Source organism: Staurois parvus, unplaced genomic scaffold (assembly GCF_062004578.1).
Source record: "Staurois parvus isolate SC_StPar_1 unplaced genomic scaffold, SC_StPar_1.0 ptg000694l, whole genome shotgun sequence".
Taxonomy (NCBI): domain Eukaryota; kingdom Metazoa; phylum Chordata; class Amphibia; order Anura; family Ranidae; genus Staurois; species Staurois parvus.
The window spans coordinates 6,690,965-6,706,456 of NW_028318490.1; the positions used below are offsets into that span (position 1 = coordinate 6,690,965).

The 15,492-nt window shown below is 43.5% G+C and overlaps 1 protein-coding gene across 2 annotated transcripts in view; it reads right to left on the minus strand.

Annotated features, from left to right (window-relative positions):
- Positions 1 to 14,650, minus strand: part of B3GAT3 (beta-1,3-glucuronyltransferase 3) — a 40,518-nt gene extending 25,868 nt beyond the window's left edge. Inside the window, exons 1-4 of one of the 2 annotated variants that reach the window (XM_089652881.1) lie at positions 14,549 to 14,650; positions 12,030 to 12,077; positions 6,406 to 6,512; positions 3,194 to 3,317 (exon numbers count right to left, since the gene is read on the minus strand). In XM_089652881.1, the coding sequence (XP_089509007.1) occupies positions 3,194 to 3,317; positions 6,406 to 6,487 (206 nt within the window). In that variant the 5' untranslated portion in view covers positions 6,488 to 6,512; positions 12,030 to 12,077; positions 14,549 to 14,650. The remainder of the gene's footprint in view (positions 1 to 3,193; positions 3,318 to 6,405; positions 6,513 to 12,029; positions 12,078 to 14,548) is intronic. The other variant, XM_089652882.1, reaches the window with a different exon arrangement.
- Between the last annotated feature and the right edge of the window lie 842 nt (positions 14,651 to 15,492).

Genomic DNA, 15,492 nt, shown 5'->3' on the forward strand with positions numbered 1-15,492 from the left:
CTCTAGAAGGTTATGTAAATTGCAGCATTTTCGTTACTTCTTTTGCCTAGAAGTGTGTCAGGACAGGAAGAGATGCTTTAAATGCCAAATGATATTACTACAATTGCTCTTCTCTCTCTTCGAATCTAATGCAGGCCGTAGAAAGGTCGTTTATCGGCCAAATTTTTGTCCGTACGGAAAAAATCAGCCGATATTCACGCCATCAGTGGGGCCAGCCCGTGGGCCGTTTTTCGTGGATCTTCACATTTATTTTTTATCAGTCATGCTGGAAAAGCCACGAAAATGGCCGTTTTTTGTGGACATTGGTGGCAGCATCGGCAACAGGGCCGACTGATTTTTCTTTTATCGGCCGAAAATTCGCCGATAAACGGCCCGTCTATGGCCTGCTTTATTTGGCCATGTGAGGGCAAAGGGGATAATGGCTATAACACTAATGATGCATTGATATCATTTATTTTGTGTTGGTAACTATTCTAAAGGTAGATTTAAACTCTTGTTAAACATCAAGCTTGCCATACACATGTACAAAGGGGACTCCATGGCCAATAATTTCAGCCAATCTTTCATCTCTTTGCAGTCACTTCCTGTCTACATGCATTGGCTGCATGGCAGCTCTAATGGCGGGTTTCCTAGTACTGCCAAGAGTGGATCACATCTGAGAAATTGTGTGTTGAAACAACCGTTTGTAATTGCCATCAGAAGCCCACGTGACAGGGTGACAATGAAGGCGCACATTTAACCTTTCTGGCGATAATCCTGAGTGTGGCTCGGAGTTAATTTTCAGTACCAAAAGCGGTAACCCCGAGCCACACTCGAGATTACACTGTAGTGTAATTTACCTTGTCCCTGCGATCCCCCGATGTCCTTCCACTGTGTCCTCCGGCCGATGCCAGCATTTGGCTCTTCTGGGTTCCCTTCCCTGCGAGCGCCGCAGTAAACAAAACATGACATACACACAATACATTGCAATCTGTTAGGATTACATTAACGTATCAAACCATTTCACCTCAGTTTTGTCCCTAGTGCTTTGTCCTGTGCCCTGCCTGCACTTTTACCTTTCTTTCTGCCTGGAAACTTGAGAATGTCCATGGCATCCAAAAAAGTGGTCAAAAGTGTTTTTTGGTTTGATTACATTATTGAATTAAACTTATATAACTAAAAAATGTTGCGCTCCCAATCTCTAACAAACTTATAAATTAGTGACTTCAAATTATATATCCATGAAAAACAAAACAATATACCATACATAAATAAAATGAATATCAAGTTAAATGTAATTTAAATCAAAATAAAATAAAGAAACAGTCCCATTACTCAAATAATAGTCCAAAAAAAGGGATTTGTGATGACGTGATCCAAACACACCAATTGTGACTTTTCGTGAATCCTTAAATCATTAAAGATGTGTGCTCACCTCCTTACAAGCCTAACAGTTAGGCTTAATAGACTTTTTGTTCATATACATGGAACCTGCTAGAATTTGCTGCAGCATGGAATGGATGTTGGATACCTCCTATGTACTCCACAATGCATCTCTCCTTATACACTCGTTATCCCTGCAGGGATCTCTCCCTCCTTCAGCTGCTCAGGATCCCCTGCTCACTCCTCTTAGATGTTCCTCAGTGTCATGAAGCAATTACAACAATTACAATCCCTGATGAAGCCACGTCACCTATGGCGTAACGCGTAGGGGTGGGGTTACGTTGGCATTCGGCACCAGAGAGCATACGGCGAGTATACACGTTGTGCGGGGCACACACAGGCAAAGGATTTTTTAATACCAAAAGCGCTTTTTAATTTTATTCAATGTGAGTGCATATATTGAGCATTTAAATAAAGGCAAGTCTTATAAGGATAAAGCACTATGCCCACATTTCTTTTTTGCTTCATGACACTGAGGAACATCTAAGAGGAGTGAGCAGCTGATCCTGAGCAGCTGAAGGAGAGAGAGATCCCTGCAGGGATAACGAGTGTATAAGGAGAGAAGCATTGTGTAGTACATAGGAGGTATCCAACATCCATTCCATGTTGCAGCAAATTCTAGCAGGTTCCATGTATGTGAACAAAAAGTCTATTAAGCCTGTTAGGCTTGTAAGGAGGTGAGCGCACATCTTTAATGATTTAAGGATTTACGAAAAGTCACAATTGGTGTGTTTGGATCACATCATCACAAATCCCTTTTTTTGGACTATTATTTGAGTAATGGGACTGTTTATTTTATTTGATTCAAATCACATTTAACTTGATATTCATTTATTTATGTATGGTATATTGTTTGTTTTTCGTGGATATATAATTTGAAGTCACTCATTTATACAGTTTGTTAGGAGATTGGGAGCGCAACATTTTTTATTTATATGGTCTTTTTTAACACAGTTTGAGTATGTGATAAATGTTAGCGATCCAGAGGAATATTTTAGTAGCACGCAAGTTACACACACATTTTAATTAAATTTATGAATATATTTTTTATAATTATTTGTTATATTATAATTTCGTGTTTCAAACTTTATCATACCCGGGATGTTTACTAAACTCTATTAAGTGGGTTATTCCTAAGAATTACATGCCTAAAATATAAAACAACAAATTTCCATGCAAAACAATGTACCGCTTTCACATTCAAAAATATTGACATAATCAGACCACCAGGAAGGTTAAAAGATGGGTAGAAGTGTTGTGAACCCATAAGAGGAAGTGCCTGCACAAGCACTTCATAGCACAATCATCAGGTAATATTTGAATGAACGCTGCAGATTTAAAAATATTGCAACAAGCTGAGAAGACATTTTCTTATTTTCATATTAAATGTAATTTAATATGTAGCACCAAAAAGACATTCATTTAGTTACTGAATATGAAAAGAGGTAGCTGTTGTTCCATTGCTAGACCATTAGAGATTACTACAAAAAAAAAAAAAAAAAAAAAAAAGTAATAAATGAAAACACAGGCATCAATTTGAGATTTTCCATTTAAAAATAGGTTTTATTTTCATTATACCAAACATGTTTTATGCATTATAAAAACCTACAGATGTTTGATATAATTTTTTATTATAGTTGGGGAAATCTCAACCTGATACCTACGTTTCCTTCAATTCTTGTTGCATTGTTTGGATATATTTGAGTGTTGCATCCAACCAAAATAAGGTGGCCCTCAGGAATTTTAAGGATTTGATACAAATACTGCTTACCTTGCATAAGTTGGAGTTACTACATATATAATAGGCAAGTTCTCTTTGCCACGATGGTGCGGTCGTTCCTTTTTTAAGACATCATTAGCAGAGTTCACTAGGTGCGTACAGTCACATTGCTGGCCTGCAGACAATCATAGATAACATATAACCTCATTCCAGACCACCAGATTCTAAAACACACTGAAATAACCACTTCACTATACGTAACATAATGACAGCTCAGCCACCTGTCCTTTGTACCCATAGTAGGGCCCAGAAACAAAAGTGTGCAAATTGCTTGTTTTGCCATAACCAAAACACACTAACATTTTTTTTTCCACCAAAAACACCTTAAACATGAACTTTGATCATAACCCTGACCAGATCACATCCTGATCTAGTTATTTTATCAGTTATAGTTTTTTTTGTTGACATACTTCTCCTCTAGCAGGGAGAAAAAGATAAACTGTAACTTTTTTTTCTCAATTCAATAGAAGAAAGATCATAAAAGGTGGGCTGTATATTTACTAACCACTGTGATAGCCAAAGGCAGGCTTTCACAGTGATCATGTGATTGAGAGCCGATCCTCCTGTCTCCCAATTGTTGAGCTGTAAGTGACAGCTCAGTCCCCTTCAGCCGGAAGCACACATGCAAGGTATGCACATATGCAGCCCCACGTCAACTGCCATGGTAGCAATGGAACTCATAGTTTTTTTCCATTCACAATTTCCTGTGGACAAATGATGCAGCTGTGCCATACATAGCCATGCCAATTACATATTTAACAGGAGCCAAGAGGAAGAAAAACCCTGAGATTACACCCTAAATATGGGTGTAAAATGAAACGGTCAGAAAGATGGATTTCGATCATTAAACATGGTTGTGGCATTAGTTTTCTCTCTTTAGGCTTTTGTTTTTTCTTTTATTCTCACCTGGTGATCCTCCACACACTCTGTCCTAGGTTGATATTGACTTCCTGTACTAAATATATAAACTGTACAGTACTGTCAGACTGCCATACTGATTTGGACTACAAACACATTCTCCTTTCTTCATCTTCTTTACGAAATGGAGGAGGTAGTTCTGTAGTTCCAAGAAGAGAGCTTTTAAAACTGATACCATTGTTTGAGATATCAGTTCAGTGTAAAAGTTACAAGGAATTTTAAATCAGTATCATGGGGGATTTTTCTGTACTTACAGAATAAGGTAACGTATTTTTTGCTCCATAAGACGCACCTGACCATAAGACAGGCCTAGGTTTTAGAGGAGAAAAACAAGAAAAAAAATATTCTGAACCAATGGACTGCGGACGCGGTACAGGAGATGGACCAGAGACTGCGGACGCGGTACAGGAGATGGACCAGAGACTGCGGACGCGGTACAGGAGAAGGACCAGAGACTGCGGACGCGGTACAGGAGACGGACCAGAGACTGCGGACGCGGTACAGGAGACGGACCAGAGACTGCGGACGCGGTACAGGAGACGGACCAGAGACTGCGGACGCGGTACAGGAGACGGACCAGAGACTGCGGACGCGGTACAGGAGACGGACCAGAGACTGCGGACGCGGTACAGGAGACGGACCAGAGACTGCGGACGCGGTACAGGAGACGGACCAGAGACTGCGGAGGCGGTACAGGAGACGGACCAGAGACTGCGGAGGCGGTACAGGAGACGGACCAGAGACTGCGGAGGCGGTACAGGAGACGGACCAGAGACTGCGGAGGCGGTACAGGAGACGGACCAGAGACTGCGGAGGCGGTACAGGAGACGGACCAGAGACTGCGGAGGCGGTACAGGAGACGGACCAGAGACTGCGGAGGCGGTACAGGAGACGGACCAGAGACTGCGGAGGCGGTACAGGAGACGGACCAGAGACTGCGGAGGCGGTACAGGAGACGGACCAGAGACTGCGGAGGCGGTACAGGAGACGGACCAGAGACTGCGGAGGCGGTACAGGAGACGGACCAGAGACTGCGGAGGCGGTACAGGAGACGGACCAGAGACTGCGGACGCGGTACAGGAGACGGACCAGAGACTGCGGACGCGGTACAGGAGATGGACCAGAGACTGCGGACGCGGTACAGGAGATGGACCAGAGACTGCGGACGCGGTACAGGAGATGGACCAGAGACTGCGGACGCGGTACAGGAGATGGACCAGAGACTGCGGACAGTACAGGGCATGACCAGAGACTGCAGACAGTACAGGGCATGACCAGAGACTGCAGACAGTACAGGGCATGACCAGAGACTGCAGACAGTACAGGGCATGACCAGAGACTGCAGACAGTACAGGGCATGACCAGAGACTGCAGACAGTACAGGGCATGACCAGAGACTGCAGACAGTACAGGGCATGACCAGAGACTGCAGACAGTACAGGGCATGACCAGAGACTGCGGACCTTAGGGAGGGAGGGGGAGCAGGTACCTGAATTTGACAGGTACCCGCTCCCACTTCCGCGGCGTTCTCCTTCCTATACTGTGGCCACCCGACTGACAGCCGTGTTCCCACTGCGCATGTGCGACAAACGCTGCGCTTTGTGAATGGCCCGGCGTCTTTTGGGACCTATCATGTGCCCCAGAAGACACCGGACCATTCACAAAGCGCAGCGCTTCTCGCGCATGCGTAGTGGGCACCCGGCTGTCACAGATGCTGGGCGGGAAGAAGCCGGCGCAGGAAGACTACAGCGCTGGACCGAGGAACAGGTGGAGTTCCTGCCGCAGAGAACAGCTGAGCGGTCGACCCGGTATTCTGACATGGTGGCGGCGGAAATACCGGACCGGCCGCTTTATATTCGCTCCATAAGACGCACTAACATTTTCCCCCCTTTTTTGGTAGTTAGACTGAAAAAAACAAAACAAAATCTAATGCTCCACATCCAAGGACTGAGAAGCTTTCAATATTTCGTAACTGAATGTGATATTTATTGTCTGAGCTGTCTGTACCAAGACACGAGGCAAGAGATCATAGAAAATATTACCATGACACTATATGGGTGGTAATACACTTAGGTACTCTATAACAGAGTGTTTTGTGAGTGTTTTTTTTTTCCTTCTATTATGTCACTAAAATGTTTTTTTGTATACATGTGTTTGGAATATAGATTCAATGTAATATATGGCAGAATCCCCAAGTAAGTAGGACCATCCAGGAGCAACGGATTAATGAATAGTCCAAAGACACAGAATTATATACTTCTACAACCTACTTCATTGTAACTCACCGAGTTGTAGCAGAGCGTACAGAAGACCAGCACTGGACACCACAAAATACACAAGAAAAATATTCCTGAGCTTCAGTCTCATGGTGAAGAGAGAACAGCTGGAGTACCTAACAATGAAGGGAAAAGAACAATACAGCTAGCAAAACCTTGACTCAGTTATACAGGGTGTCCCTAAAGTATGGACAGATTGGCAAAATCCATATTTTCAATACATTTCTCAACAGCATTTTATGGAATATTGTAATATTAATCAATAACTTCAATGTGATTTCCACCATTTGTAATGCAAAGTTCCACATAAACCTGATGTAGTAACACCACATTTCTGTCAATTTCAGCACATTCATTCATGATGCGTTACACATATACAGTGGGGCAAAAAAAGTATTTAGTCAGCCACCAATTGTGCAAGTTCTCCCACTTAAAAAGATGAGAGAGGCCTGTAATTGGCATCATAGGTAGACCAACTATGAGAGACAAAATGAGAAAAAAATCCAGACAATCACATTGGCTGATTTGGAAAGAATTTATTTGCAAATTATGGTGGAAAATAAGTATTTGGTGAATATCAAAAGTTCATCTCAATACTTTGTTGTATATCCTTTGTTGGCAATGACAGAGTCAAACGTTTCCTGTAAGTCTTCACAAGGTTGGCACACACTGTTGCTGGTATGTTGGCCCATCCTCCATGCAGATCTCCTCTAGAGCAGTGATGTTTTGGGGCTGTCGCTGGGCAACATGGACTTTCAAGTCCCTCCAAAGGTTTTCTATGGGGTTGAGATCTGGAGACTGGCTAGGCCACACCAGGACTTTGAAATGCTTCTTACGAAGCCACTCCTTCGTTGCCCGGGCGGTATGTTTGGGATCATTGTCATGTTGGAAGACCCAGCCATGTTTCATCTTCAATGTCCTTGTTGATGGAAGGAGGTTTGCACTCAAAATCTCACAATACATGGCCCCATTCATTCTGTCCTGTACATAGATCAGTCATCCTGGTCCCTTTGTGGAGAAACAGCCCCAAAGCATGATGTTGCCACCCCCATGCTTCACAGTAGGTATGGTGTTCTCTGGATGCAACTCAGCATTCTCTCTCCTCCAAACACGACGAGTTGTGTTTCTACCAAACAGTTCTATTTTGGTTTCATCTGACCATATGACATTCTCCCAATCCTCTTCTGGATCATCCAAATGCTCTCTAGCAAACTTCAGACGGCCTGGACATGTACTGGCTTACGTAGGGGGACACATCTGGCACTGCAGGATCTGAGTCCCTGGCAGCGTAGTGTGTTACCGATGGTAGCCTTTGTTACGTTGGTCCAGCTCTCTGCAGGTCATTCACTAGGTCCCCCCATGTGGTCCTGGGATTTTTGCTCCCCGTTCTTGTGATCATTTTGACCCCACGGGGTTAGATCTTGCGAGGAGCCCCAGATCGAGGGAGATTATCAGTGGTCTTGTATGTCTTCCATTTTCTAATTATTGCTCCCACAGTTGAATTGTTCACACCAAGCTGCTTGCCTATTGCAGATTAGTCTTCCCAGCCTGGTGCAGGTCTACAATTTTGTTTCTGGTGTCCTTCGACAGCTCTTTAGTCTTCACCATAGTGGAGTTTGGAGTGCGACTGTTTGAGGTTGTGGACAGGTGTCTTTTATACGGATAACAAGTTTAAACAGGTGCCATTGATACAGGTAATGAGTGCAGGACAGGGGACTCTCATAGAGAAGGTACAGGTCTGTGAGAGCCAGAAATCTTGCTTGTTTGTAGGTGACCAAATACTTATTTTCCATCATAATTTGCAAATAAATTCTTTCCAAATCAGCCAATGTGATTGTCTGGATTTTTTTTCTCATTTTGTCTCTCATAGTTGAGGTCTACCTATGATGCCAATTACAGGCCTCTCTCATCTTTTTAAGTGGGAGAACTTGCACAATTGGTGGCTGACTAAATACTTTTTTTGCCCCACTGTACATACATACACACACACATATATATATATATATATATATATATATATATATATATATATATACACACACACACACACACACACACACACACACACACACATATATATACATACATACACACACATATACACACACACAAATTACAATAAAATGAACTGTACAGAAGCAATATGTTAAACACTAAAATATATTGCTACAACATATAGTTACCTGCACCTCCCTCCAGATCAAACCACCACCTTAGCACTTCCTCCATCCATGCCCTTGGGTGCTAGGCGGGCATTACAGCCACAGAAGGACTAGTTCTGTTTATCATAGAGTGTTAAATAGGCTGTATTGCTGTATTGATGTCTCTTCACTACATTCTAAATGACTGACCATGAATGAAATATACAGCCTATTGAGGGCTCATTCACAGCAGCCCATGTGCTGAAGCACATGTGGGTTGGTATCTGTTATGCAGGGTGGTGACTGACATTGCACTGTATTGTTCAAATGCAAAGCAATGTTAAGATTTTTTTTTTCACCTTAGCCCCGATTCACATGGGCATATTGATCAGCATGCTTGTGCATTGGGCCATGTGTATGTGTTCCATGCAGGCAGCATGAAGTCAACAACAGGCGTCAACTGCATGGACCTCCACATGCATCTTGGAGTGTACATATATGTGTGTCTGTTGCAAAGATGAGGATACAGACAGACTCCTGTCTGATCCATGCACCAGACCTGCATGGAGACACTCCAGTTAACACATGGAGATCTGTGTAGCCGTGTCTGTGTCTGTCATGGAGGCTGCATTCACAACTACACGTTTCCTAAACACATGACAAAACAGACAGAAATGCACATTTTGCCAAGCATTTCAGAAATGTGCTGTAAATGCGCTACACAAATGTGTGTCGCACTTGCGGTGCTATTAATTGTTAATGACACCCCCATTGAAGTTGGCAGACACTCATTTTGCTACGTGACAAAACAAACACTGAAAGAATGGGTGACATTCCACAACCGAAAAGGTTAATTTGGGGAGTTTGTAGTGAAGGCCTGCCCTATGTGCAACGTGTTAACATGAGGAAAATGCTAAAAAAAAAAAAAACACATGCTCCACTATGTTCAGATGTGAAAATGGCCTGAATTCAACAGGCTGCCTACATGCTCCTGTGTGGGACACCTGTTAAAAAGTTTATCTCAAGACAAACGTTTTATATATGGAAAGGTTAGACCCTCTGTCAAATTTTATTTTGGCCTGTGACCCATTGGGAAGGGTTACTGCTCTATGTCTACTGTTGAACATTATCACCGAGAAGGAAAGGAGGAACCCAAAATTTTACAATGGTGACATCTGTTCCAGGGACAACCATCTACAAGGGAAATGAAGGGAATGTTTCCTAACGGGATGCAAACCTCAAAAGAAATTAAATGGTAGGTATTTAACCCCTTTTTGCTCTAGAAAAAACAAATAAATTTTGGCTACATACAGTGCATCCAGAAAGAATTCAACACAACACACTCTAATGTATATTTCAGGATAAAATCTGCCCATCCTCTCCCTCCTATACACTGCATCCAGAAAGTATTCACAGTGCTTAACGTTTGCCACATTTTGTTATGTTACAGCCTTATTCCAAAATGGATTAAATCCATTTTTTCCTCAACATTCTACAAACAATACCCCATAATGACAATGTGAAAGAAGTCCGTTTTGAAACCTTTGCAATTTATTAAAAAAAAAAACAAAAACACAAAAAAAAAAAAAACACATATACATAAGTATTCACAGCCTTTGCCATGAAACTCAAAATTGAGCTCTGGTGCATCCTGTTCCCACTGATCATCCTTGAGATGTTTCCACAACTTGATTGGAGTCCACCAGTGGGAAATTCAGTTGATTGGACATGATTAGGAAAGGCATAAACCTGCCTATATAAGGTCCCACACTTAAAAGTGAGTGTCAGAGCACAAACCAAGAAATGAAGTCCAAGGAATTGTCCGTAGACCTCTGAGACAGGATTGTATCAAGGCACAGAAAAATTTCTGCAGCATTGAAGGTCCCAATGAGCACAGTGGCCTCCATCATCCATAAATGGAAGAAGTTTGGAACCACCAGGAATCTTCCTAGAGCGGACTGCCCGGCCAAAATGAGCGATCGAGGGAGAAGGGCCTTAGCCGGGGAGGTAAACAAGCACCCAATGGTCACTCTGAAAGAGCTCCAGTGTTTCTCTGTGGAGAGAGGAGAATCTTCCAGAAGAAAAACCATCTCTGCAGCACTCCACCAATCAGGCCTGTATGGTAGTGTGGCAAGACGGAAGCCACTCCTCCTCAAAAGGCAAATGGCAGCCCGCCTGGAGTTTACCAAAAGGCACCTGAGGGACTCTTAGACCATTAGAAACAAAACTATCTAGTCTGATGAAACAAAGATTGAACTCTTTGGCCTGAATGCCAAGCATCATGTCTGGAGGAAACCAGGCACTGCTCACAACCTGGGCAATACCATCCCTACAGTGAAGCATGGTGGTGGCAGCATCATGCTGTGGGGATGTTTTTCAACAGCAGGAACTTGGAGACTTTTCAGGATAGAGGGAAAGATGAGTGCAGCAATGTACAGAGACATCCTTGATGAAAACCCGTTCCAGAGCGCTCTGGACCTTAGACTGGGGCAATGGTTCATCTTTCAACAGAATAACAACCCTAAGCACACAGCCCACATAACATAGGAGTGGCTATGGGCCAACTCTGTGAATGTCCTGGAGTGGCCCAGCCAGAGCCCAGACTTGAACCCAATTGAACATATCTGGAGATATCTGAAAGTGGCTGATGGAGCTTGAGAGGTACCGCAAAGAAGAATGGGTGAAATTGCCCAAAAAATAGATGTGCCAAGCTTGTAGCATCATACTCAAAGCAACATAAGGCTGTAATTGGTGCTAAAGGTGCTTCAACAAAGTATTGAGCAAAGGCTGTAAATACTTATGTACATGTTTTTTTTTATTAGTTTGCAAAGATTTCAAAACAAACTTCTTTCACGTTGTCATTATGGGGTATTGTTTGTAGAATGTTGAGGAAAAAAAATGAATTTATTCCATTTTGGAATAAGGCTGTAACATAACAAAATGTGGAAAAATTTAAGTGCTGTGAATACTTTCTGGATGCACTGTACACACTTTACAGCAGAACTCCTGTGGTTTTTTTTTTTTTTTTTTATTATGTACACAGCACAAGTCAAATCACTTACCCTAGGTCCAGATCACCACTGATTTCTATTTAAATCCCAGTTTTATTCAAGTCGGACACCACACAGACAGCGTTTTTCCTCCAGTGCTGTGGTTGAGAGTTCCAACTCTCCTACAGTGATAATCTCCATAGGTCTGGCCATCACCCTTCCTTTCCTCTACCTTTATCAATTCACAGAGCACCTTTTATTCTGCAAACAGAATACAATTTACAAAATATCTGTTTTACAGAACGTCTTGGAATATGTGAACAGAAGCAAGATGTTCTGTAAATGGAGGAGGGGAGAGGAAAGGGAGGGAGAATGAAAGAATCCATTCACTGTCTAAGAGTTGGAATGCTCAGCTGCAGGCAGGGAAGAAGAGCGATATCTATAGTATATGCCATTAAAAGAGAAGTATGAGCAGCACAAAAACACTAACATACACACTCACCTAGATGGCTACAGCATCGATCCAAGCTGCATCTGTCCCCCACCGGCTCTACAATGAGAAATAAAAGACTTCTGATCACTCAGTTCTCAGTGAACAGAGAATTGGTAACAGTCAGTCACTGGCTCTCTGCTCTGCCCCTCCTGGATTGCTGGGCTGTGGAAGGGGAGGGAACAGCTGGCTCACTGGCGTGCTGGAAGGCTGAGCCAACTGCTGGTTAGACATCTGGATGGATCCCGATATTATTGTCAGGATCCCTGCAGATCATGGACTGGCCCTGTGACGTCAGCTGACAGCAAGCTTTAGCAGAACTAAGTGCACTCCTGTGATCCCCAGAATTATGTGTAACGGAACCGACCCAGACTGCGCTTGGGTACTTCTGTTAGACTACTGCTTCCCTATCCGAACACCAACAACAGACACCACAGCAGCCCATACAAGATTAGACGACACCAGTCTTGAAGTAAACCCGGAGTAGACTAGTTTATTTTAACCACTTCCAGACCGGACACTTTTACCCCCTTCCTGACCAGGGCAATTTTCAGCTTTTAGCGCTATCACACTTTGAATGACAATTGCGCGGTCATGCAACACTGTACCCAAATGAATTTTTTACCATTTTTTTTAGATAGATAAAGCTTTATTTTGGTGGTATTTATTCACCACTGGGATTTGTATTTTTTTTGCTATGTAAATGTCCAAAAATTTTTTAAAAAAGTGTTTTTTTTATAAAATTTTGCAAATAAATAATATTTCATCATAAATCTTAGCCAAAATTTATTCCGTTATTTTTTTAGTAAAAAAAAAAAAAAATCCAAATTAGTTTATAAGCAAAAATTATAATTTTTAAACATTTTTTTTTACGTTTTTATTTTATTTTTTATTTTTATTTTTTTTACATACTGTCACCCTAGCAGTACAGTGTCACCATGGTGACACTGTACTACTTGTGGGGGGTGATAAAGATTTTTTTTTTTTTTTTTACACTGATTGCTTTTACACCCATATAGGATGTAAAAGCAATCATTTCTCTTTCTCTCTGTGTGCATTCTTGCACTCATTGAGAAATACAGAGTGAGCTGTGAATGGTCACAGCTTGTCACATGGTACAAGGCTTTTGTGAATAGCCTTGTACCATGTGACCTCTGTGATCATTCACAGATTTCACACATAGTAAGCAATGATGTCACAAGTGACATCTTGCTTACTACTTTGCATGTGATCACTGATTCGCCAATTAGTGATCACATGATCGGGACCTCGTACAGAGGTCCCGTCCGACGATCGGTGTTTCACTGTGTCCAGAGGACACAGCGGGCACCGGATCGCTCCCAGGGAGCGCGCACAAGCAGGGTGCGGGGAGGCCGTTTATAGACGGCCACCCGACCCTGCAGTGCCACCGTCCGGCCGTTTATATACAACGGCCGGTCGGGAAGTGGTTAACACAGATACAAGATAAATACACTCAAGGGAACAATCCCCCCCCTCCCCGCATAATGTCACAGGGTGGGGTAATCTACATTTAGTAACAAGAGACACATCAACACAGCCCCATCAGGAGGGAGGGCTGCTGCAGACACCCCCCACCAAGCCAATACACATACATCCCATAATAGCTTGCTCCAAAGCAAGACTCACAATAGAACAATGGGATGCAACCAAATAACACCAAACAAACAACAACAACCCCCACCTATACATGTCTACACTATATTAGGACAGATCACCCTGTACATCTAACAGGCACAGGGTGACTTACACACAAGAGGGATATGGGGAGCTCAGACAGAGGTCTCCCCACCTCTCCAAAATAAGCTGGGTTCCATGGGCCCCCCCACCCAAAGTATGACCAAAAGATCTTTGCACGTACTTCTCCTTCAATGAAGCTAAGATTTGTACAGTAAATCAACAGTGATCTGAAAGTGAGATCGTCATCCTTAGAGGTTATGCATCTGACTTGTGCTGTGGATCAGCATGCCAGCCAGGCAACTTGCATTTTCAGAGGGACAGGTCAGTAATGTCAGATGTATTTTTCTTATAAAGGTTTCCAATGAAAGCGGCAGCACTGACCGCCCCCCCGGACTGGCGTTTTCAGCATACAGCTGGAGGATGGAGCACCCACCCCTGCCGTTTGTTAGGTACGTGAGTAGAAGACCCCAGATCCCCCTCACCAGCTAGGAACAAGGCCCAGTGATCTGACTGGGGGAGGGTATTACCTGTATCGTGTCTGTGCTAGAGAGGAATTGCTCAGTAGCAGATTTACTATCACATCAAACATGACAATACTTCCTGGAATCTACTTTATTCTCTCTTGGTCACTGCTCTTCGATTGGGAAGCTTTTCTGAGCCTTGCTCCGAACTCTGCACTGCTGTCTGGTTACATTCACCCCCTGTGCTGCCCCTCTCACCATACAGACCTATGTACAGTCTACCGCTAGCATGCAATGGAAGACCATTGAGGACTGTCCCGTCTGTAATCAGTCCATTCATAGATCTATGAAACCGAGAGCTGTTCTCATCACCTCGACTGTTGTCACGTCCCCATTACTCTACAGCAGAGCCGGAAGCGATGAATGAAGTTAGGGGCCTTTCAAGAGACCCCGCGCAGGTTAATGACGTCACCGAGCCTCCAGCGCTGTGCCTGCAACGTGTGTGTATGCGTCTGCACAATGCGGGGATGGGAGTTGTGTTGTGTCCTTCGTACTGACCAGGACATGGGAGTCCGCACGGCGGAGGTTTATCATACATTCTACAGCAGCATATTGAGGTCATGTCATGCACAGGCGGTTGCATTGCGTGTCAATAAAAGTCAATCTGAATTGCATAGAAACTTTTAATTTCAAAATAAATTTTCATTCATTTTCTTGTTAAAGAACTCCTGGTGATCCTGCCATCAGCGCCCTGTTCAGGCACTTCCTGTTATAGAGTGACAACAGCTGTCCCTGTGTCTCAACAGCCCTCCCATGTTGTCACCCAGTCGTGTTTCCATTGGAGACTTAGGCCCCTCTCACACAGAGCGAATCCCTCAGCGGGGGTCTGTCTATTGATCCCCGCTGAGCAAGCGGATGACAGGTCAGTGTCCACTCTGCTCATGCAGAGCAGACACAGCCTGCTGTCCTCTATGGGCGATCTAATGTCTGTTTCTTTCCGACTGCTATCCGATCTGACAGACTAAGCCTGGATTCACATATATGTGGTGAGGTCAATCGCATGTGATTTGCACAGGAACCGCACCGCATTCCTGTGCAAATCACATGCGATTTGTGTGCAGTGCGATTGGAGCCATACATTATGTATGGCTCTGATTGCACCACACCAAAAATGTGCAGGACCCTTTTTTGGTCCACACTAGAATCAGATTGCATGGGTATTCACACCTATGCGATCTAATTCTGCACATCGCACCGCGTTTTGCGGACCGCTTTCAGGGTGTTGTTTACATACACGCCTGCAGCAGTTTGCATGA